The sequence below is a fragment of the Bufo gargarizans genome, unplaced genomic scaffold (genome assembly GCF_014858855.1).
Source record: "Bufo gargarizans isolate SCDJY-AF-19 unplaced genomic scaffold, ASM1485885v1 fragScaff_scaffold_576_pilon, whole genome shotgun sequence".
Lineage (NCBI taxonomy): Eukaryota > Metazoa > Chordata > Amphibia > Anura > Bufonidae > Bufo > Bufo gargarizans.
In genome coordinates, this window is record NW_025334140.1 from 315,961 (window position 1) to 338,235 (window position 22,275).

General features: G+C 54.5%; 1 protein-coding gene across 1 annotated transcript in view; it reads right to left on the reverse strand.

The window, feature by feature from the left end:
- FBXW2 (F-box and WD repeat domain containing 2) overlaps positions 1 to 20,036 on the reverse strand; it is a 33,084-nt gene extending 13,048 nt beyond the window's left edge. Inside the window, exons 1-6 of the mRNA XM_044273298.1 lie at positions 19,951 to 20,036; positions 14,329 to 14,382; positions 3,312 to 3,821; positions 2,899 to 3,093; positions 2,291 to 2,424; positions 2,123 to 2,209 (exon numbers count right to left, since the gene is read on the reverse strand). Of these exons, the coding sequence (XP_044129233.1) occupies positions 2,123 to 2,209; positions 2,291 to 2,424; positions 2,899 to 3,093; positions 3,312 to 3,801 (906 nt within the window). The 5' untranslated portion in view covers positions 3,802 to 3,821; positions 14,329 to 14,382; positions 19,951 to 20,036. The remainder of the gene's footprint in view (positions 1 to 2,122; positions 2,210 to 2,290; positions 2,425 to 2,898; positions 3,094 to 3,311; positions 3,822 to 14,328; positions 14,383 to 19,950) is intronic.
- Positions 20,037 to 22,275: the final 2,239 nt, after the last annotated feature.

A 22,275-nucleotide genomic window follows, 5' to 3' on the forward strand; every position in this document is an offset into this window, starting at 1 on the left:
CACTTCTATAACAGTACCATGTCCCCCGCACACAGTCAGGAGGACGGTATCTGTCTCTGCAGCCTGTCAGAGCCCCCCGCGCTGGCTGAGATCTCACCCTGCTGCCTTTATAAATCCTCTGTCACTTCTATAACAGTACCATGTCCCCCGCACACAGTCAGGAGGACGGTATCTGTCTCTGCAGCCTGTCAGAGCCCCCCGCGCTGGCTGAGATCTCACCCTGCTGCCTTTATAAATCCTCTGTCACTTCTATAACAGTACCATGTCCCCCGCACACAGTCAGGAGGACGGTATCTGTCTCTGCAGCCTGTCAGAGCCCCCCGCGCTGGCTGAGATCTCACCCTGCTGCCTTTATAAATCCTCTGTCACTTCTATAACAGTACCATGTCCCCCGCACACAGTCAGGAGGACGGTATCTGTCTCTGCAGCCTGTCAGAGCCCCCCGCGCTGGCTGAGATCTCACCCTGCTGCCTTTATAAATCCTCTGTCACTTCTATAACAGTACCATGTCCCCCGCACACAGTCAGGAGGACGGTATCTGTCTCTGCAGCCTGTCAGAGCCCCCCGCGCTGGCTGAGATCTCACCCTGCTGCCTTTATAAATCCTCTGTCACTTCTATAACAGTACCATGTCCCCCGCACACAGTCAGGAGGACGGTATCTGTCTCTGCAGCCTGTCAGAGCCCCCCGCGCTGGCTGAGATCTCACCCTGCTGCCTTTATAAATCCTCTGTCACTTCTATAACAGTACCATGTCCCCCGCACACAGTCAGGAGGACGGTATCTGTCTCTGCAGCCTGTCAGAGCCCCCCGCGCTGGCTGAGATCTCACCCTGCTGCCTTTATAAATCCTCTGTCACTTCTATAACAGTACCATGTCCCCCGCACACAGTCAGGAGGACGGTATCTGTCTCTGCAGCCTGTCAGAGCCCCCCGCGCTGGCTGAGATCTCACCCTGCTGCCTTTATAAATCCTCTGTCACTTCTATAACAGTACCATGTCCCCCGCACACAGTCAGGAGGACGGTATCTGTCTCTGCAGCCTGTCAGAGCCCCCCGCGCTGGCTGAGATCTCACCCTGCTGCCTTTATAAATCCTCTGTCACTTCTATAACAGTACCATGTCCCCCGCACACAGTCAGGAGGACGGTATCTGTCTCTGCAGCCTGTCAGAGCCCCCCGCGCTGGCTGAGATCTCACCCTGCTGCCTTTATAAATCCTCTGTCACTTCTATAACAGTACCATGTCCCCCGCACACAGTCAGGAGGACGGTATCTGTCTCTGCAGCCTGTCAGAGCCCCCCGCGCTGGCTGAGATCTCACCCTGCTGCCTTTATAAATCCTCTGTCACTTCTATAACAGTACCATGTCCCCCGCACACAGTCAGGAGGACGGTATCTGTCTCTGCAGCCTGTCAGAGCCCCCCGCGCTGGCTGAGATCTCACCCTGCTGCCTTTATAAATCCTCTGTCACTTCTATAACAGTACCATGTCCCCCGCACACAGTCAGGAGGACGGTATCTGTCTCTGCAGCCTGTCAGAGCCCCCCGCGCTGGCTGAGATCTCACCCTGCTGCCTTTATAAATCCTCTGTCACTTCTATAACAGTACCATGTCCCCCGCACACAGTCAGGAGGACGGTATCTGTCTCTGCAGCCTGTCAGAGCCCCCCGCGCTGGCTGAGATCTCACCCTGCTGCCTTTATAAATCCTCTGTCACTTCTATAACAGTACCATGTCCCCGCACACAGTCAGGAGGACGGTATCTGTCTCTGCAGCCTGTCAGAGCCCCCCGCGCTGGCTGAGATCTCACCCTGCTGCCTTTATAAATCCTCTGTCACTTCTATAACAGTACCATGTCCCCGCACACAGTCAGGAGGACGGTATCTGTCTCTGCAGCCTGTCAGAGCCCCCCACGCTGGCTGAGATCTCACCCTGCTGCCTTTATAAATCCTCTGTCACTTCTATAACAGTACCATGTCCCCCGCACACAGTCAGGAGGACGGTATCTGTCTCTGCAGCCTGTCAGAGCCCCCCGCGCTGGCTCAGATCTCACCCTGCTGCCTTTATAACTCCTCTGTCACTTTAGTCAGGAGGACGGTATCTGTCTCTGCAGTTCTAGGACCATTACCTTAATCTCATACTTGTCCGCACTCAGTAGGATGTAATCTCCAGGGCTGTGTAGGACCGACTTCACTGCACATTTCTCTAGGACGACCTATGAGAGCAGAGGACACACACGTCACTGCCAGGAAAAGGACCATGTCTTTATATCTCATCCCAGGCCAAAGCCACCTACCTTTGTCACCCACTCAGTGTGACCGGTGAGTGTATTCAAGCATGTTCCTGAAGATAAGGCCCAGATTTTTACAGTGTTGTCTGCCGAGCCGCTGACCAGTAGATCCAGCTCGTCATTGTAGTCCACACTAAAGACTGAAGAAGAAAAGAGCGACTGATGTAGCAGAGTGGAGACGGCAAGCTGACAGGACCCTAGAGCCAGCCACAGCAACGTCCCTCGTCATCCTCTCCAGGGGACTGGCCTCTTCCTGCCCTGTGCACTCACACGTGGAAATGTCAATGGCCGCACCTGAGGGCCAGAAGGGTCCTTGCTCCGTTCATTTTCTGGGCTGGTTCTGACTTCTCACATACTGTGGAGCAGATTTACTGATTCTGTTGAAAACTTAGTGACAGGCAGATTTAACCCTTTGCGCCCCATTGCCAACTGAAGCCATGTTTCTTGCTATGTAAGGCCCCTCACCAGTAAATCAGCCCCATTGAGTGTGAACACTGAGATGCAGAAGGAGGACAGCGGGGCCGGGGGCAGAACATGATGGGGCCAAACGCCAAGGCTAATAAGAGAAGGTTAGCAGGTTATGCATGCCAAATTCCTGGTCAGCGGCATCTTACCTGCTCCAGTGTGGCCCCGGAAGTGCTGTGTTCGGGCCCCTGAGCTCCAGTCCCAGCAGGCCACAGTGTTATCGAATGAGCCAGTTACGAGTTTTCCTTCATCGAATGTGACGGCAGCGCAGGTGTGAGTCTGGATGCCGTAGACGCACTGGCCGGTGCTCACATCCCACAGCTTCGCAGACAAGTCGTCCGAACCTGCGGCACAATGAGGCCAAACGTCAGGAGCAGCAGGTGACGGAGGCTCTACCGGGGAGACCTCAAACTATCATAACTGAGAATGGGGGAAGCCAGGGATCAGTGGCACTCCTCACAGTGTGTTCTGAGCCCCCCATACCACTCCGTGAATGCTAGGTGCCCCCAGGTGGCCTCTAATATTGTGTCATCACTGGGGCCCCATCCTGCCCACCACATACCTGTACATAGGAGACCATCCTTATAATAAAGTGCATAAACTCTGGCGCTGTGTCCGATAAGTGACGCCGTCTGGAAGGCTTCATGGCCGGCCAGCTGCTTCATCCGTAACACGGCCTTCAGGTAGACCTTCTTCCAGTGCAGGGTGTCCTGCACAGCCTCGTCTATCTGCCAGCCCAGGCTGCGGCATGCCCCCTGCCACACCTCAGTGCAGGCGCTGATCACCTTGTTCCACTGCTTGGACACCAGGCAGCAGGTGAGCAGTGTCTGGGGGTCCAGCCATTTCAGCAGGTAGAAGCTGAGTTCCAGGGGAAGAAGCTTGAGGAAATCGCGCTTGAGCAGCGTCTCCAGGTTATTGGACAGATGACGCAGCTGCGCGGCTCCGCTCAGGCTGATCAGGTGATCCAGGGTCTCATTCTTCTGCAGGTCGGTGAGGCTGAAGAAAGATGCTGAGAGGTTCTCAAGCCATGTCTCAAAATCCTTCTTCTCCATAAGTTTACAGAAGGTCCAGGCTGGGGGAGAGAAGACACGACCGGTCACAGACACCCTCACCCCAGAGCACTTTATACCATGCTGCGACAGCTAGCCTACACATGACATGAGGATAAACCCCCATACTTTACATTGCAAAGCAGACTCCCTAGAGCATGCACTGTAGACAGAAATTCACAACGTTCCCTTGTAGGGCGCTACAATGGCTGCAGGGGGATCGGCAGTCACATGACCTATCATGTGGTGCAGGAGGATTCTGGACATGGGGTTTTCGACTCTCTCCTCGCATGGTGGTTGGGACAGAGCATGTAAACTAATGCAGTGGGACCGGGCACTCTGTCCAGCCCATTTATCCAGGTGCCGGCAACAGGGACTGAAGAGGCTGCGCTGAAACACTGCTCCAGATCTCCACCGAAGCTTGGCACTGATTGTATGGGTGGATAACTCTGATCCATGCCGTCAATAGTGACTGCGGCCCTTTCTATTAGTCTGTCCTGCTTCCTGTCAGGTAGCCCACTGTGTGCATGCTGCACGAGGCCCTTTCTATGAGTCCGTCCTGCTTCCTGTCAGGTAGCCCACTGTGTGCATGCTGCGCGAGGAGGACCTTTCTATTAGTCCGTCCTGCTTCCTGTCAGGTAGCCCACTGTGTGCATGCTGCGCGAGGCCCTTTCTATGAGTCCGTCCTGCTTCCTGTCAGGTAGCCCACTGTGTGCATGCTGCACGAGGCCCTTTCTATGAGTCCGTCCTGTTTCCTGTCAGGTAGCCCACTGTGTGCATGCTGCGCGAGGCCCTTTCTATGAGTCTGTCCTGTTTCCTGTCAGGTAGCCCACTGTGTGCATGCTGCGCGAGGCCCTTTCTATGAGTCCGTCCTGCTTCCTGTCAGGTAGCCCACTGTGTGCATGCTGCACGAGGCCCTTTCTATGAGTCAGTCCTGTTTCCTGTCAGGTAGCCCACTGTGTGCATGCTGCACGAGGCCCTTTCTATGAGTCCGTCCTGTTTCCTGTCAGGTAGCCCACTGTGTGCATGCTGCGCGAGGCCCTTTCTATGAGTCCGTCCTGTTTCCTGTCAGGTAGCCCACTGTGTGCATGCTGCGCGAGGCCCTTTCTATGAGTCCGTCCTGTTTCCTGTCAGGTAGCCCACTGTGTGCATGCTGCACGAGGCCCTTTCTATGAGTCCGTCCTGTTTCCTGTCAGGTAGCCCACTGTGTGCATGCTGCGCGAGGCCCTTTCTATGAGTCCGTCCTGTTTCCTGTCAGGTAGCTCACTGTGTGCATGCTGCGCGAGGCCCTTTCTATGAGTCCGTCCTGTCATGTAGCCCACTGTGTGCATGCTGCGCGAGGCCCTTTCTATGAGTCCGTCCTGCTTCCTGTCAGGTAGCTCACTGTGTGCATGCTGCGCGAGGCCCTTTCTATGAGTCCGTCCTGTTTCCTGTCAGGTAGCCCACTGTGTGCATGCTGCGCGAGGCCCTTTCTATGAGTCCGTCCTGTTTCCTGTCAGGTAGCCCACTGTGTGCATGCTGCGCGAGGCCCTTTCTATGAGTCCGTCCTGTTTCCTGTCAGGTAGCCCACTGTGTGCATGCTGCGCGAGGCCCTTTCTATGAGTCCGTCCTGTTTCCTGTCAGGTAGCCCACTGTGTGCATGCTGCGCGAGGCCCTTTCTATGAGTCCGTCCTGTTTCCTGTCAGGTAGCCCACTGTGTGCATGCTGCGCGAGGCCCTTTCTATGAGTCCGTCCTGCTTCCTGTCAGGTAGCCCACTGTGTGCATGCTGCACGAGGCCCTTTCTATGAGTCCGTCCTGTTTCCTGTCAGGTAGCTCACTGTGTGCATGCTGCGCGAGGCCCTTTCTATGAGTCCGTCCTGTTTCCTGTCAGGTAGCCCACTGTGTGCATGCTGCGCGAGGAGGACCTTTCTATTAGTCCGTCCTGTTTCCTGTCAGGTAGCCCACTGTGTGCATGCTGCACAAGGACCTTTCTATGAGTCCGTCCTGCTTCCTGTCAGGTAGCCCACTGTGTGCATGCTGCGCGAGGCCCTTTCTATGAGTCCGTCCTGTTTCCTGTCAGGTAGCCCACTGTGTGCATGCTGCGCGAGGCCCTTTCTATGAGTCCGTCCTGTTTCCTGTCAGGTAGCCCACTGTGTGCATGCTGCGCGAGGCCCTTTCTATGAGTCCGTCCTGTTTCCTGTCAGGTAGCCCACTGTGTGCATGCTGCGCGAGGCCCTTTCTATGAGTCCGTCCTGTTTCCTGTCGGGTAGCCCACTGTGTGCATGCTGCACGAGGCCCTTTCTATGAGTCAGTCCTGCTTCCTGTCAGGTAGCCCACTGTGTGCATGCTGCACGAGGCCCTTTCTATGAGTCCGTCCTGTTTCCTGTCAGGTAGCCCACTGTGTGCATGCTGCACGAGGCCCTTTCTATGAGTCCGTCCTGCTTCCTGTCAGGTAGCCCACTGTGTGCATGCTGCGCGAGGCCCTTTCTATGAGTCCGTCCTGTTTCCTGTCAGGTAGCCCACTGTGTGCATGCTGCGCGAGGCCCTTTCTATGAGTCCGTCCTGTTTCCTGTCAGGTAGCTCACTGTGTGCATGCTGCGCGAGGCCCTTTCTATGAGTCCGTCCTGTTTCCTGTCAGGTAGCCCACTGTGTGCATGCTGCGCGAGGCCCTTTCTATGAGTCCGTCCTGTTTCCTGTCAGGTAGCCCACTGTGTGCATGCTGCGCGAGGCCCTTTCTATGAGTCAGTCCTGTTTCCTGTCGGGTAGCCCACTGTGTGCATGCTGCACGAGGCCCTTTCTATGAGTCAGTCCTGCTTCCTGTCAGGTAGCCCACTGTGTGCATGCTGCACGAGGCCCTTTCTATGAGTCCGTCCTGTTTCCTGTCAGGTAGCCCACTGTGTGCATGCTGCGCGAGGCCCTTTCTATTAGTCTGTCCTGTTTCCTGTCAGGTAGCTCACTGTGTGCATGCTGCACGAGGCCCTTTCTATGAGTCAGTCCTGCTTCCTGTCAGGTAGCCCACTGTGTGCATGCTGCGCGAGGCCCTTTCTATGAGTCTGTCCTGTTTCCTGTCAGGTAGCCCACTGTGTGCATGCTGCACGAGGCCCTTTCTATGAGTCCGTCCTGTTTCCTGTCAGGTAGCCCACTGTGTGCATGCTGCGCGAGGCCCTTTCTATTAGTCTGTCCTGTTTCCTGTCAGGTAGCCCACTGTGTGCATGCTGCGCGAGGCCCTTTCTATGAGTCCGTCCTGTTTCCTGTCAGGTAGCCCACTGTGTGCATGCTGCACGAGGCCCTTTCTATGAGTCCGTCCTGTTTCCTGTCAGGTAGCCCACTGTGTGCATGCTGCACGAGGCCCTTTCTATTAGTCCGTCCTGCTTCCTGTCAGGTAGCCCACTGTGTGCATGCTGCACGAGGCCCTTTCTATGAGTCCGTCCTGTTTCCTGTCAGGTAGCCCACTGTGTGCATGCTGCACGAGGCCCTTTCTATTAGTCTGTCCTGTTTCCTGTCAGGTAGCCCACTGTGTGCATGCTGCGCGAGGCCCTTTCTATTAGTCTGTCCTGTTTCCTGTCAGGTAGCCCACTGTGTGCATGCTGCACGAGGCCCTTTCTATGAGTCCGTCCTGTTTCCTGTCAGGTAGCCCACTGTGTGCATGCTGCGCGAGGCCCTTTCTATGAGTCCGTCCTGTTTCCTGTCAGGTAGCCCACTGTGTGCATGCTGCACGAGGCCCGTTCTATTAGTCCGTCCTGTTTCCTGTCAGGTAGCCCACTGTGTGCATGCTGCGCGAGGCCCTTTCTATGAGTCCGTCCTGTTTCCTGTCAGGTAGCTCACTGTGTGCATGCTGCACGAGGCCCTTTCTATGAGTCAGTCCTGCTTCCTGTCAGGTAGCCCACTGTGTGCATGCTGCACGAGGCCCTTTCTATGAGTCCGTCCTGTTTCCTGTCAGGTAGCCCACTGTGTGCATGCTGCACGAGGCCCTTTCTATTAGTCAGTCCTGTTTCCTGTCAGGTAGCTCACTGTGTGCATGCTGCACGAGGCCCTTTCTATGAGTCTGTCCTGTTTCCTGTCAGGTAGCCCACTGTGTGCATGCTGCACGAGGCCCTTTCTATGAGTCCGTCCTGTTTCCTGTCAGGTAGCCCACTGTGTGCATGCTGCGCGAGGCCCTTTCTATTAGTCTGTCCTGCTTCCTGTCAGGTAGCCCACTGTGTGCATGCTGCGCGAGGCCCTTTCTATGAGTCAGTCCTGCTTCCTGTCAGGTAGCCCACTGTGTGCATGCTGCACGAGGCCCTTTCTATGAGTCTGTCCTGTTTCCTGTCAGGTAGCCCACTGTGTGCATGCTGCACGAGGCCCTTTCTATGAGTCAGTCCTGTTTCCTGTCAGGTAGCCCACTGTGTGCATGCTGCACGAGACCCTTTCTATGAGTCCGTCCTGCTTCCTGTCAGGTAGCCCACTGTGTGCATGCTGCACGAGGCCCTTTCTATGAGTCCGTCCTGCTTCCTGTCAGGTAGCCCACTGTGTGCATGCTGCGCGAGGAGGACCTTTCTATGAGTCCGTCCTGTTTCCTGTCAGGTAGCCCACTGTGTGCATGCTGCACGAGGCCCTTTCTATGAGTCCGTCCTGTTTCCTGTCAGGTAGCCCACTGTGTGCATGCTGCACGAGGCCCTTTCTATTAGTCCGTCCTGTTTCCTGTCAGGTAGCCCACTGTGTGCATGCTGCGCGAGGCCCGTTCTATTAGTCCGTCCTGTTTCCTGTCAGGTAGCCCACTGTGTGCATGCTGCATGAGGCCCTTTCTATGAGTCCGTCCTGTTTCCTGTCAGGTAGCCCACTGTGTGCATGCTGCGCGAGGCCCTTTCTATGAGTCCGTCCTGTTTCCTGTCAGGTAGCCCACTGTGTGCATGCTGAACGAGGCCCTTTCTATGAGTCAGTCCTGCTTCCTGTCAGGTAGCCCACTGTGTGCATGCTGCGCGAGGAGGACCTTTCTATGAGTCCGTCCTGTTTCCTGTCAGGTAGCCCACTGTGTGCATGCTGCGCGAGGCCCTTTCTATGAGTCCGTCCTGTTTCCTGTCAGGTAGCCCACTGTGTGCATGCTGCGCGAGGCCCTTTCTATGAGTCCGTCCTGTTTCCTGTCAGGTAGCCCACTGTGTGCATGCTGAACGAGGCCCTTTCTATGAGTCAGTCCTGTTTCCTGTCAGGTAGCCCACTGTGTGCATGCTGCACGAGACCCTTTCTATGAGTCCGTCCTGCTTCCTGTCAGGTAGCCCACTGTGTGCATGCTGCGCGAGGCCCTTTCTATGAGTCCGTCCTGTTTCCTGTCAGGTAGCCCACTGTGTGCATGCTGCGCGAGGCCCTTTCTATTAGTCCGTCCTGTTTCCTGTCAGGTAGCCCACTGTGTGCATGCTGCGCGAGGCCCTTTCTATGAGTCCGTCCTGTTTCCTGTCAGGTAGCTCACTGTGTGCATGCTGCGCGAGGCCCTTTCTATGAGTCCGTCCTGTTTCCTGTCAGGTAGCCCACTGTGTGCATGCTGCGCGAGGCCCTTTCTATTAGTCCGTCCTGTTTCCTGTCAGGTAGCCCACTGTGTGCATGCTGCGCGAGGCCCTTTCTATGAGTCCGTCCTGTTTCCTGTCAGGTAGCCCACTGTGTGCATGCTGCGCGAGGCCCTTTCTATGAGTCCGTCCTGTTTCCTGTCAGGTAGCTCACTGTGTGCATGCTGCGCGAGGCCCTTTCTATGAGTCCGTCCTGTTTCCTGTCAGGTAGCCCACTGTGTGCATGCTGCGCGAGGCCCTTTCTATGAGTCCGTCCTGTTTCCTGTCAGGTAGCCCACTGTGTGCATGCTGCGCGAGGCCCTTTCTATGAGTCCGTCCTGTTTCCTGTCAGGTAGCTCACTGTGTGCATGCTGCGCGAGGCCCTTTCTATGAGTCCGTCCTGTTTCCTGTCAGGTAGCTCACTGTGTGCATGCTGCACGAGGCCCTTTCTATGAGTCAGTCCTGCTTCCTGTCAGGTAGCCCACTGTGTGCATGCTGCACGAGGCCCTTTCTATGAGTCCGTCCTGTTTCCTGTCAGGTAGCCCACTGTGTGCATGCTGCACGAGGCCCTTTCTATTAGTCCGTCCTGTTTCCTGTCAGGTAGCTCACTGTGTGCATGCTGCGCGAGGCCCTTTCTATGAGTCCGTCCTGTTTCCTGTCAGGTAGCCCACTGTGTGCATGCTGCGCGAGGCCCTTTCTATGAGTCCGTCCTGTTTCCTGTCAGGTAGCCCACTGTGTGCATGCTGCGCGAGGCCCTTTCTATGAGTCCGTCCTGCTTCCTGTCAGGTAGCCCACTGTGTGCATGCTGCACGAGGCCCTTTCTATGAGTCCGTCCTGTTTCCTGTCAGGTAGCTCACTGTGTGCATGCTGCGCGAGGCCCTTTCTATGAGTCCGTCCTGTTTCCTGTCAGGTAGCCCACTGTGTGCATGCTGCGCGAGGCCCTTTCTATGAGTCCGTCCTGTTTCCTGTCAGGTAGCCCACTGTGTGCATGCTGCGCGAGGCCCTTTCTATGAGTCCGTCCTGCTTCCTGTCAGGTAGCCCACTGTGTGCATGCTGCACGAGGCCCTTTCTATGAGTCCGTCCTGTTTCCTGTCAGGTAGCTCACTGTGTGCATGCTGCGCGAGGCCCTTTCTATGAGTCCGTCCTGTTTCCTGTCAGGTAGCCCACTGTGTGCATGCTGCGCGAGGCCCTTTCTATGAGTCCGTCCTGTTTCCTGTCAGGTAGCCCACTGTGTGCATGCTGCGTGAGGCCCTTTCTATGAGTCAGTCCTGTTTCCTGTCAGGTAGCCCACTGTGTGCATGCTGCGCGAGGCCCTTTCTATGAGTCCGTCCTGTTTCCTGTCAGGTAGCCCACTGTGTGCATGCTGCGCGAGGCCCTTTCTATGAGTCCGTCCTGTTTCCTGTCGGGTAGCCCACTGTGTGCATGCTGCACGAGGCCCTTTCTATGAGTCAGTCCTGCTTCCTGTCAGGTAGCCCACTGTGTGCATGCTGCACGAGGCCCTTTCTATGAGTCCGTCCTGTTTCCTGTCAGGTAGCCCACTGTGTGCATGCTGCACGAGGCCCTTTCTATGAGTCCGTCCTGCTTCCTGTCAGGTAGCCCACTGTGTGCATGCTGCTCGAGGCCCTTTCTATGAGTCCGTCCTGTTTCCTGTCAGGTAGCCCACTGTGTGCATGCTGCACGAGGCCCTTTCTATGAGTCCGTCCTGTTTCCTGTCAGGTAGCTCACTGTGTGCATGCTGCGCGAGGCCCTTTCTATGAGTCCGTCCTGTTTCCTGTCAGGTAGCCCACTGTGTGCATGCTGCACGAGGCCCTTTCTATGAGTCCGTCCTGTTTCCTGTCAGGTAGCCCACTGTGTGCATGCTGCACGAGGCCCTTTCTATGAGTCCGTCCTGTTTCCTGTCAGGTAGCCCACTGTGTGCATGCTGCGCGAGGCCCTTTCTATGAGTCCGTCCTGCTTCCTGTCAGGTAGCCCACTGTGTGCATGCTGCGCGAGGCCCTTTCTATGAGTCCGTCCTGTTTCCTGTCAGGTAGCCCACTGTGTGCATGCTGCGCGAGGCCCTTTCTATGAGTCCGTCCTGTTTCCTGTCGGGTAGCCCACTGTGTGCATGCTGCGCGAGGCCCTTTCTATGAGTCCGTCCTGCTTCCTGTCAGGTAGCCCACTGTGTGCATGCTGCACGAGGCCCTTTCTATGAGTCCGTCCTGTTTCCTGTCAGGTAGCCCACTGTGTGCATGCTGCACGAGGCCCTTTCTATGAGTCCGTCCTGCTTCCTGTCAGGTAGCCCACTGTGTGCATGCTGCACGAGGCCCTTTCTATGAGTCCGTCCTGTTTCCTGTCAGGTAGCCCACTGTGTGCATGCTGCACGAGGCCCTTTCTATGAGTCCGTCCTGTTTCCTGTCAGGTAGCTCACTGTGTGCATGCTGCGCGAGGCCCTTTCTATGAGTCCGTCCTGTTTCCTGTCAGGTAGCCCACTGTGTGCATGCTGCGCGAGGCCCTTTCTATGAGTCCGTCCTGTTTCCTGTCAGGTAGCCCACTGTGTGCATGCTGCACGAGGCCCTTTCTATGAGTCCGTCCTGTTTCCTGTCAGGTAGCCCACTGTGTGCATGCTGCGCGAGGAGGACCTTTTTACGAGTCCGTCTGGATGAGGCAGAGAAGATGAAATGCGGGCGGAGCTGTCACCCAGGTGATGCAGAGTAAAAGATGAGGTGTGGGCGGAGCTGTCACCCAGGTGATGCAGAGGAGAAGATGAGGTGTGGGCGGAGCTGTCACCCAGGTGATGCAGAGATGAGGTGTGGGGGGGGCTGTAACCCAGGTGATGCAGAGAAGATGAGGTGTGGGCAGGGCTGTAACCCAGGTGATGCAGAGAAGATGAGGTGTGGGCGGGGCTGTAACCCAGATAATGCAGAGAATATGAGGTGTGGGCGGGGCTGTCACCCAGGTGATGCAGAGAAGATGAGGTGTGGGTGGAGCTGTCACCCAGGTGATGCAGAGAAGATGAGGTGTGGGCATGGCTGTAACCCAGGTGATGCAGAGAATATGAGGTGTGGGCGGGGCTGTAACCCAGGTGATGCAGAGAATATGAGGTGTGGGCGGGGCTGTAACCCAGGTGATGCAGAGATGTGGTGTGGGCGGGGCTGTAACCCAGGTGATGCAGAGATGTGGTGTGGGCGGGGCTGTAACCCAGGTGATGCAGAGATGTGGTGTGGGCGGGGCTGTAACCCAGGTGATGCAGAGAAGATGAGGTGTGGGCAGAGCTGTCACCCAGGTGATGCAGAGAAGATGAGGTGTGGGCAGAGCTGTCACCCAGGTGATGCAGAGATGTGGTGTGGGCCGGGCTGTAACCCAGGTGATGCAGAGATGTGGTGTGGGCGGGGCTGTAACCCAGGTGATGCAGAGAAGATGAGGTGTGGGTGGAGCTGTCACCCAGGTGATGCAGAGAAGATGAGGTGTGGGCGGGGCTGTAACCCAGGTGATGCAGAGAAGATGAGGTGTGGGTGGAGCTGTCACCCAGGTGATGCAGAGAAGATGAGGTGTGGGTGGAGCTGTCACCCAGGTGATGCAGAGAAGATGAGGTGTGGGCGGGGCTGTAACCCAGGTGATGCAGAGATGAGGTGTGGGTGGAGCTGTCACCCAGGTGATGCAGAGATGTGGTGTGGGCGGGGCTGTAACCCAGGTGATGCAGAGAAGATGAGGTGTGGGTGGAGCTGTCACCCAGGTGATGCAGAGAAGATGAGGTGTGGGCGGAGCTGTCACCCAGGTGATGCAGAGAAGATGAGGTGTGGGCGGAGCTGTCACCCAGGTGATGCAGAGATGTGGTGTGGGCGGAGCTGTCACCCAGGTGATGCAGAGATGTGGTGTGGGCGGGGCTGTAACCCAGGTGATGCAGAGAAGATGAGGTGTGGGTGGAGCTGTCACCCAGGTGATGCAGAGATGAGGTGTGGGCGGGGCTGTAACCCAGGTGATGCAGAGATGAGGTGTGGGTGGAGCTGTCACCCAGGTGAAGCAGAGAAGATGAGGTGTGGGCGGGGCTGTAACCCAGGTGATGCAGAGATGTGGTGTGGGGGCGGGGCTGTCACCCAGGTGATGCAGAGAAGATGAGGTGTGGGTGGAGCTGTCACCCAGGTGATGCAGAGAAGATGAGGTGTTGGCGGGGCTGTAACCCAGGTGATGCAGAGATGAGGTGTGGGTGGAGCTGTCACCCAGGTGATGCAGAGAAGATGAGGTGTTGGCAGGGCTGTAACCCAGGTGATGCAGAGAAGATGAGTTGTGGGTGGAGCTGTAACCCAGGTGATGCAGAGATGTGGTGTGGGCGGGGCTGTAACCCAGGTGATGCAGAGAAGATGAGGTGTGGGCGGGGCTGTCACCCAGGTGATGCAGAGAAGATGAGGTGTGGGTGGAGCTGTCACCCAGGTGATGCAGAGAAGATGAGGTGTGGGCGGGGCTGTCACCCAGGTGATGCAGAGAAGATGAGGTGTGGGTGGAGCTGTCACCCAGGTGATGCAGAGAAGATGAGGTGTGGGTGGAGCTGTCACCCAGGTGATGCAGAGAAGATGAGGTGTGGGTGGAGCTGTCACCCAGGTGATGCAGAGAAGATGAGGTGTTGTCAGGGCTGTAACCCAGGTGATGCAGAGAAGATGAGGTGTGGGTGGAGCTGTCACCCAGGTGATGCAGAGAATATGAGGTGTGGGCGGGGCTGTAACCCAGGTGATGCAGAAGATTAGGTGTGGGTGGAGCTGTCACCCAGGTGATGCAGAAGAGAAGATAAGCTGTGGGCGGAGCTGTCACCCAGGTGAGGCGGAGAAAATGAGGCATGGGCGGGGCTGTCACCCAGGTGATGCAGAGAAGATGAGGTGTGGGCGGAGCTGTAACCCAGGTGATGCAGAGATGAGGTGTGGCCGGGGCTGTCACCCAGGTGAGGCAGAGAACCCTTCCTGCCTACAATTAGGCCTCGCCTACTGAGTCATGTGACCACAAAATGAAATGTACATACTCATTAGAGAATTGCGCGGCTCATCACAATCAGGGGCGTGCACTCACCGAAACAGCGTCATGCCCATCAACGTACAGGAGGACACGTCCTATATGCAGCACCTGGGGAGGCAGACATACATGGATCAGTGGGCAGAGTAAGTATTCATACCCCTATATCTTATACATAGATCAGTGTGCAGAGTAAGTATTCACACCCCCATCTCTTATACATGGATCAGTGTGCAGAGTAAGTATTCACCCCCCCCATCTCTTATACATGGATCAGTGTGCAGAGTAAGTATTCACACCCCCATCTCTTATACATGGATCAGTGTGCAGAGTAAGTATCCACACACCCCCATCTCATACATGGATCAGTGTGCAGAGTAAGTATTCACCCCCCCCCCCCCCATCTCATACATGGATCAGTGTGCAGAGTAAGTATTCACACCCCCATCTCATACATGGATCAGTGTGCAGAGTAAGTATCCACACACCCCCATCTCATACATGGATCAGTGTGCAGAGTAAGTATTCACCCCCCCCCCCCCATCTCTTATACATGGATCAGTGTGCAGAGTAAGTATTCACCCCCCCATCTCTTATACATGGATCAGTGTGCAGAGTAAGTATTCACACCCCCATCTCTTATACATGGATCAGTGTGCAGAGTAAGTATTCACCCCCCCCCATCTCATACATGGATCAGTGTGCAGAGTAAGTATTCACCCCCCCCCCCATCTCATACATGGATCAGTGTGCAGAGTAAGTATTCACACCCCCATCGCATACATGGATCAGTGTGCAGAGTAAGTATTCACACCCCCATCTCATACATGGATCAGTGTGCAGAGTAAGTATTCACACCCCCATCTCTCATACATAGATCAGTGTGCAGAGTAAGTATTCACCCCCCCATCTCTTATACATGGATCAGTGTGCAGAGTAAGTATTCACCCCCCCATCTCTTATACATGGATCAGTGTGCAGAGTAAGTATCCACACACCCCCATCTCATACATGGATCAGTGTGCACAGTAAGTATTCACCCCCCCCCCCCCCCCCCCATCTCATACATGGATCAGTGTGCAGAGTAAGTATTCACCCCCCCCCCCATCTCTTATACATGGATCAGTGTGCAGAGTAAGTATTCACCCCCCCATCTCTTATACATGGATCAGTGTGCAGAGTAAGTATTCACACCCCCATCTCTTATACATGGATCAGTGTGCAGAGTAAGTATTCACCCCCCCCCCCCCCATCTCTTATACATGGATCAGTGTGCAGAGTAAGTATTCACCCCCATCTCTTATACATGGATCAGTGTGCAGAGTAAGTATTCACACCCCCATCTCTTATACATGGATCAGTGTGCAGAGTAAGTATTCACACCCCCATCTCTCATACATAGATCAGTGTGCGGAGTAAGTATTCACACCCCCATCTCTTATACATGGATCAGTGTGCAGAGTAAGTATTCACACCCCCATCTCATACATGGATCAGTGTGCAGAGTAAGTATTCACACCCCCATCTCTTATACATGGATCAGTGTGCAGAGTAAGTATTCACACCCCCATCTCTTATACATGGATCAGTGTGCAGAGTAAGTATTCACACCCCCCATCTCTTATACATGGATCAGTGTGCAGAGTAAGTATTCACCCCCCCCCCATCTCTTATACATGGATCAGTGTGCAGAGTAAGTATTCACCCCCCCCCATCTCATACACGGATCAGTGTGCAGAGTAAGTATTCACACCCCCATCTCATACATGGAGCAGTGTGCAGAGTAAGTATTCACACCCCCATCTCATACATGGAGCAGTGTGCAGAGTAAGTATTCACCCCCCACCCCCCATCTCTTATACATGGATCAGTGTGCAGAGTAAGGTATTCACCCCCCCATCTCTTATACATGGATCAGTGTGCAGAGTAAGTATTCACCCCCCCATCTCTTATACATGGATCAGTGTGCAGAGTAAGTATTCACCCCCCATCTCTTATACATGGATCAGTGTGCAGAGTAAGTATTCACCCCCCCATCTCTTATACATGGATCAGTGTGCAGAGTAAGTATTCATACCCCCCATCTCTTATACATGGATCAGTGTGCAGAGTAAGTATTCACCCCCCATCTCTTATACATGGATCAGTGTGCAGAGTAAGTATTCACCCCCCCATCTCTTATACATGGATCAGTGTGCAGAGTAAGTATTCACACCCCCCATCTCTTATACATGGATCAGTGTGCAGAGTAAGTATTCACACCCCCATCTCTTATACATGGATCAGTGTGCAGAGTAAGTATCCACACACCCCCATCTCATACATGGATCAGTGTGCAGAGTAAGTATTCACACCCCCATCTCATACATGGATCAGTGTGCAGAGTAAGTATTCACACCCCCATCTCATACATGGATCAGTGTCCAGAGTAAGTATTCACACCCCCATCTCATACATGGATCAGTGTGCAGAGTAAGTATTCCCCCCCATCTCTTATACATGGATCAGTGTGCAGAGTAAGTATTCACCCCCCCCCCCATCTCTTATACATGGATCAGTGTGCAGAGTAAGTATTCACCCCCCCCCCATCTCTTATACATGGATCAGTGTGCAGAGTAAGTATTCACACCCCCATCTCTTATACATGGATCAGTGTGCAGAGTAAGTATTCACACCCCCATCTCATACATGGAGCAGTGTGCAGAGTAAGTATTCACACCCCCATCTCATACATGGAGCAGTGTGCAGAGTAAGTATTCACCCCCCCCCCATCTCTTATACATGGATCAGTGTGCAGAGTAAGTATTCACACCCCCATCTCATACATGGAGCAGTGTGCAGAGTAAGTATTCACCCCCCCCATCTCTTATACATGGATCAGTGTGCAGAGTAAGTATTCACCCCCCCATCTCTTATACATGGATCAGTGTGCAGAGTAAGTATTCACCCCCCCCATCTCTTATACATGGATCAGTGTGCAGAGTAAGTATTCACCCCCCCATCTCTTATACATGGATCAGTGTGCAGAGTAAGTATTCACCCCCCCATCTCTTATACATGGATCAGTGTGCAGAGTAAGTATTCACACCCCCATCTCTTATACATGGATCAGTGTGCAGAGTAAGTATTCACCCCCCCATCTCTTATACATGGATCAGTGTGCAGAGTAAGTATTCACCCCCCCATCTCTTATACATGGATCAGTGTGCAGAGTAAGTATTCACACCCCCATCTCTTATACATGGATCAGTGTGCAGAGTAAGTATTCACACCCCCATCTCTTATACATGGATCAGTGTGCAGAGTAAGTATTCACACCCCCATCTCTTATACATGGATCAGTGTGCAGAGTAAGTATCCACACACCCCCATCTCATACATGGATCAGTGTGCAGAGTAAGTATTCACACCCCATCTCATACATGGATCAGTGTCCAGAGTAAGTATTCACACCCCCATCTCATACATGGATCAGTGTCCAGAGTAAGTATTCCCCCCCATCTCTTATACATGGATCAGTGTGCAGAGTAAGTATTCACCCCCCCCCCCATCTCTTATACATGGATCAGTGTGCAGAGTAAGTATTCACCCCCCCCCCATCTCTTATACATGGATCAGTGTGCAGAGTAAGTATTCACACCCCCATCTCTTATACATGGATCAGTGTGCAGAGTAAGTATTCACACCCCCATCTCATACATGGAGCAGTGTGCAGAGTAAGTATTCACACCCCCATCTCATACATGGAGCAGTGTGCAGAGTAAGTATTCACCCCCCCCCCCCCATCTCTTATACATGGATCAGTGTGCAGAGTAAGTATTCACACCCCCATCTCATACATGGATCAGTGTGCAGAGTAAGTATTCACACCCCCATCTCATACATGGATCAGTGTTCAGAGTAAGTATTCACACCCCCTCTCATACATGGATCAGTGTGCAGAGTAAGTATTCACACCCCCATCTCATACATGGATCAGTGTGCAGAGTAAGTATTCACACCCCCATCTCATACATGGATCAGTGTGCAGAGTAAGTATTCACACCCCCATCGCATACATGGATCAGTGTGCAGAGTAAGTATTCACACCCCCATCTCTTATACATGGATCAGTGTGCAGAGTAAGTATTCACACCCCCATCTCTTATACATGGATCAGTGTGCAGAGTAAGTATTCACACCCCCCATCTCTTATACATGGATCAGTGTGCAGAGTAAGTATTCACACCCCTAATCTACTTGTGTTACTGGTGATCTGAGTTGTCAGGGGACAGTTTCTGGCGATCCGAGTTGTCAGGGGACAGTTTCTGGCGATCCGAGTTGTCAGGGGACAGTTTCTGGCGATCCGAGTTGTCAGGGGACAGTTTCTGGCGATCCGAGTTGTCAGGGGACAGTTTCTGGCGATCCGAGTTGTCAGGGGACAGTTTCTGGCGATCCGAGTTGTCAGGGGACAGTTTCTGGCGATCCGAGTTGTCAGGGGACAGTTTCTGGCGATCCGAGTTGTCAGGGGACAGTTTCTGGCGATCCGAGTTGTCAGGGGACAGTTTCTGGCGATCCGAGTTGTCAGGGGACAGTTTCTGGCGATCCGAGTTGTCAGGGGACAGTAACTGGTGATCCGAGTTGTCAGGGGACAGTAACTGGTGATCCGAGTTGTCAGGGGACAGTAACTGGTGATCCGAGTTGTCAGGGGACAGTTTCTGGTGATCTGAGTTTTCAGGGGAAGTTTCTGGCGATCCGAGTTGTCAGGGGACAGTTTCTGGCGATCCGAGTTGTCAGGGGACAGTTTCTGGCGATCCGAGTTGTCAGGGGACAGTTTCTGGCGATCCGAGTTGTCAGGGGACAGTTTCTGGTGATCCGAGTTGTCAGGGGACAGTTTCTGGTGATCCGAGTTTTCAGGGGAAGTTTCTGGCGATCCGAGTTGTCAGGGGACAGTTTCTGGCGATCCGAGTTGTCAGGGGACAGTTTCTGGTGATCCGAGTTGTCAGGGGACAGTAACTGGTGATCCGAGTTGTCAGGGGACAGTTTCTGGTGATCTGAGTTTTCAGGGGAAGTTTCTGGCGATCCGAGTTGTCAGGGGACAGTTTCTGGCGATCCGAGTTGTCAGGGGACAGTTTCTGGCGATCCGAGTTGTCAGGGGACAGTTTCTGGCGATCCGAGTTGTCAGGGGACAGTTTCTGGCGATCCGAGTTGTCAGGGGACAGTTTCTGGTGATCCGAGTTTCAGGGGAAGTTTCTGGCGATCCGAGTTGTCAGGGGGACAGTAACTGGTGATCTCAGTTGTCAGGGGACAGTTTCTGGTGATCTGAGTTTTCAGGGGAAGTTTCTGGCGATCCGAGTTGTCAGGGGGACAGTAACTGGTGATCTGAGTTGTCAGGGGACAGTTTCTGGCGATCCGAGTTGTCAGGGGACAGTTTCTGGCGATCCGAGTTGTCAGGGGACAGTTTCTGGCGATCCGAGTTGTCAGGGGCAGTAACACAGGATGTGACAACTTCTGCCCATAACTTTCCCGTACAGAAGACACAAGCTGTAGATTACATCCAGCCGTGACGTCACGCCTCTACCATTATACGCCTCAAATACTATGGGTCAGAGGTGGGGGGTCGGCCGTTCCCCCGGGGCCCCCGCCCCTCGTCTTCAGGGGGAGGAACGCGGGTCCCGGCTTCTTCCTTCCAATATTTACCTCTCAACCCGCGGGCTCCTTCTCCTCACAGGCGCCATATTGTTAGGGGCGTGTCCTCTGCATTTGCCCCGCCCCGCCCTCAGCAGAAGCGCAGACCCGACAAACGGCACCAAATCACCAAGCGGTAAGCACTGGTTTACTGCGCGATGTCTGTGGGACGCGACACTCGGTATTCTACAAGCTGGCCTGAAGAGAAGTACCGCGAGAATCCCACGCCTCGAGGACAGACATCTTACTTGTGGGCAAAAAGAAACTCAGAATTTGTGTAAAACAGAGAAGGAGGCGAATAAATATCATCATATATAAAGCTGTGAGGGGCGCTGTGGATGACACTGTTATGGGGGCACTGTGGATGTCACTGTTATGGGGGCACTGTGGAGGTCACTGTTATGGGGGCACTGTGGATGTCACTGTTATGGGGGCGCTGTGGGGGGCACTGTGGATGTCACTGTTATGGGGGCGCTGTGGAGGTCACTGTTATGGGGGCGCTGTGGAGGTCACTGTTATGGGGGCGCTGTTATTGGGGCGCTGTGGATGTCACTGTTATGGGGGCGCTGTTATTGGGGCGCTGTGGATGTCACTGTTATGGGGGCGCTGTGGATGTCACTGTTATGGGGGCACTGTGGAGGTCACTGTTATGGGGGCGCTGTGGATGTCACTGTTATGGGGGCGCTGTGGATGTCACTGTTATGGGGGCGCTGTGGATGTCACTGTTATGGGGGCGCTGTGGATGACACTGTTATGGGGGCACTGTGGATGTCACTGTTATGGGGGCGCTGTGGAGGTCACTGTTATGGGGGCGCTGTGGAGGTCACTGTTATGGGGGCACTGTGGATGTCACTGTTATGGGGGCGCTGTTATTGGGGCGCTGTGGATGTCACTGTTATTGGGGCGCTGTGGAGGTCACTGTTATGGGGGCGCTGTGGAGGTCACTGTTATGGGGGCGCTGTGGAGGTCACTGTTATGGGGGCGCTGTGGAGGTCACTGTTATTGGGGCGCTGTGGAGGTCACTGTTATGGGGGCGCTGTGGAGGTCACTGTTATGGGGGCACTGCGGATGTCACTGTTATGGGGGCGCTGCGGATGACACTGTTATGGGGCACTGCGGATGTCACTGTTATGGGGGCACTGCGGAGGTCACTGTTATGGGGGCGCTGTGGATGTCACTGTTATGGGGGCACTGTGGATGTCACTGTTATGGGGGCGCTGTGGATGTCACTGTTATGGGGGCACTGTGGATGTCACTGTTATGGGGCGCTGTGGATGTCACTGTTATGGGGGCGCTGTGGAGGTCCCTGTTATGGGGGCGATGTGGATGTCACTGTTATGGGGGCGCTGTGGAGGTCCCTGTTATGGGGGCGCTGTGGAGGTCCCTGTTATGGGGGCGCTGTGGAGGTCCCTGTTATGGGGGCGATGTGGAGGTCACTTATGGGGGCGCTGTGGATGTCAGTTATGGGGGCGCTGTGGATGTCACTGTTATGGGGGCGCTGTGGATGTCACTGTTATGGGGGCGCTGTGGATGACACTTATGGGGGCGCTGTGGATGACACTTATGGGGGCGCTGTGGAGGTCACTGTTATGCAGCGCTGTGGATGTCACTGTTATGGGGGTGCTGTGGATGTCACTGTTATGTGGGCACTGTGGATGTCACTGTTATGGGGGCACTGTGGATGTCACTGTTATGGGGGCGCTGCGGATGTCACTTTTATGGGGGCGCTGTGGAGGTCACTGTTATGGGGGCACTGTGGATGTCACTGTTATGGGAGCGCTGTGGAGGTCACTGTTATGGGGCGCTGTGGATGACACTGTTATGGGGGCACTGCGGATGTCACTGTTATGGGGGCACTGCGGATGTCACTGTTATGGGGGCACTGTGGAGGTCACTGTTATGGGGGCGCTGTGGATGTCACTGTTATGGGGGCGCTGCGGATGTCACTGTTATGGGGGCGCTGCGGATGTCACTTTTATGGGGGCGCTGCGGATGTCACTGTTATGGGAGCGCTGTGGAGGTCACTGTTATGGGGCGCTGCGGATGACACTGTTATGGGGGCACTGCGGATGTCACTGTTATGGGGGCACTGCGGATGTCACTGTTATGGGGGCGCTGTGGAGGGCACTGTTATGGGGGCACTGCGGATGTCACTGTTATGGGGGCAAAGGCTTTCCTGTTTCAGGTCATTTTTCTTATGATTATTATAATATATGTATTAAAATCAATGTCTATTACCCAGAATTTAAAAATGCTAAGTGACCATCTGAGTGTGGTTTTTGGTCAGACCACTGGGTGTTACTCTCATCTCCCTCATAGTCCCTCTGCTCTGGTTTC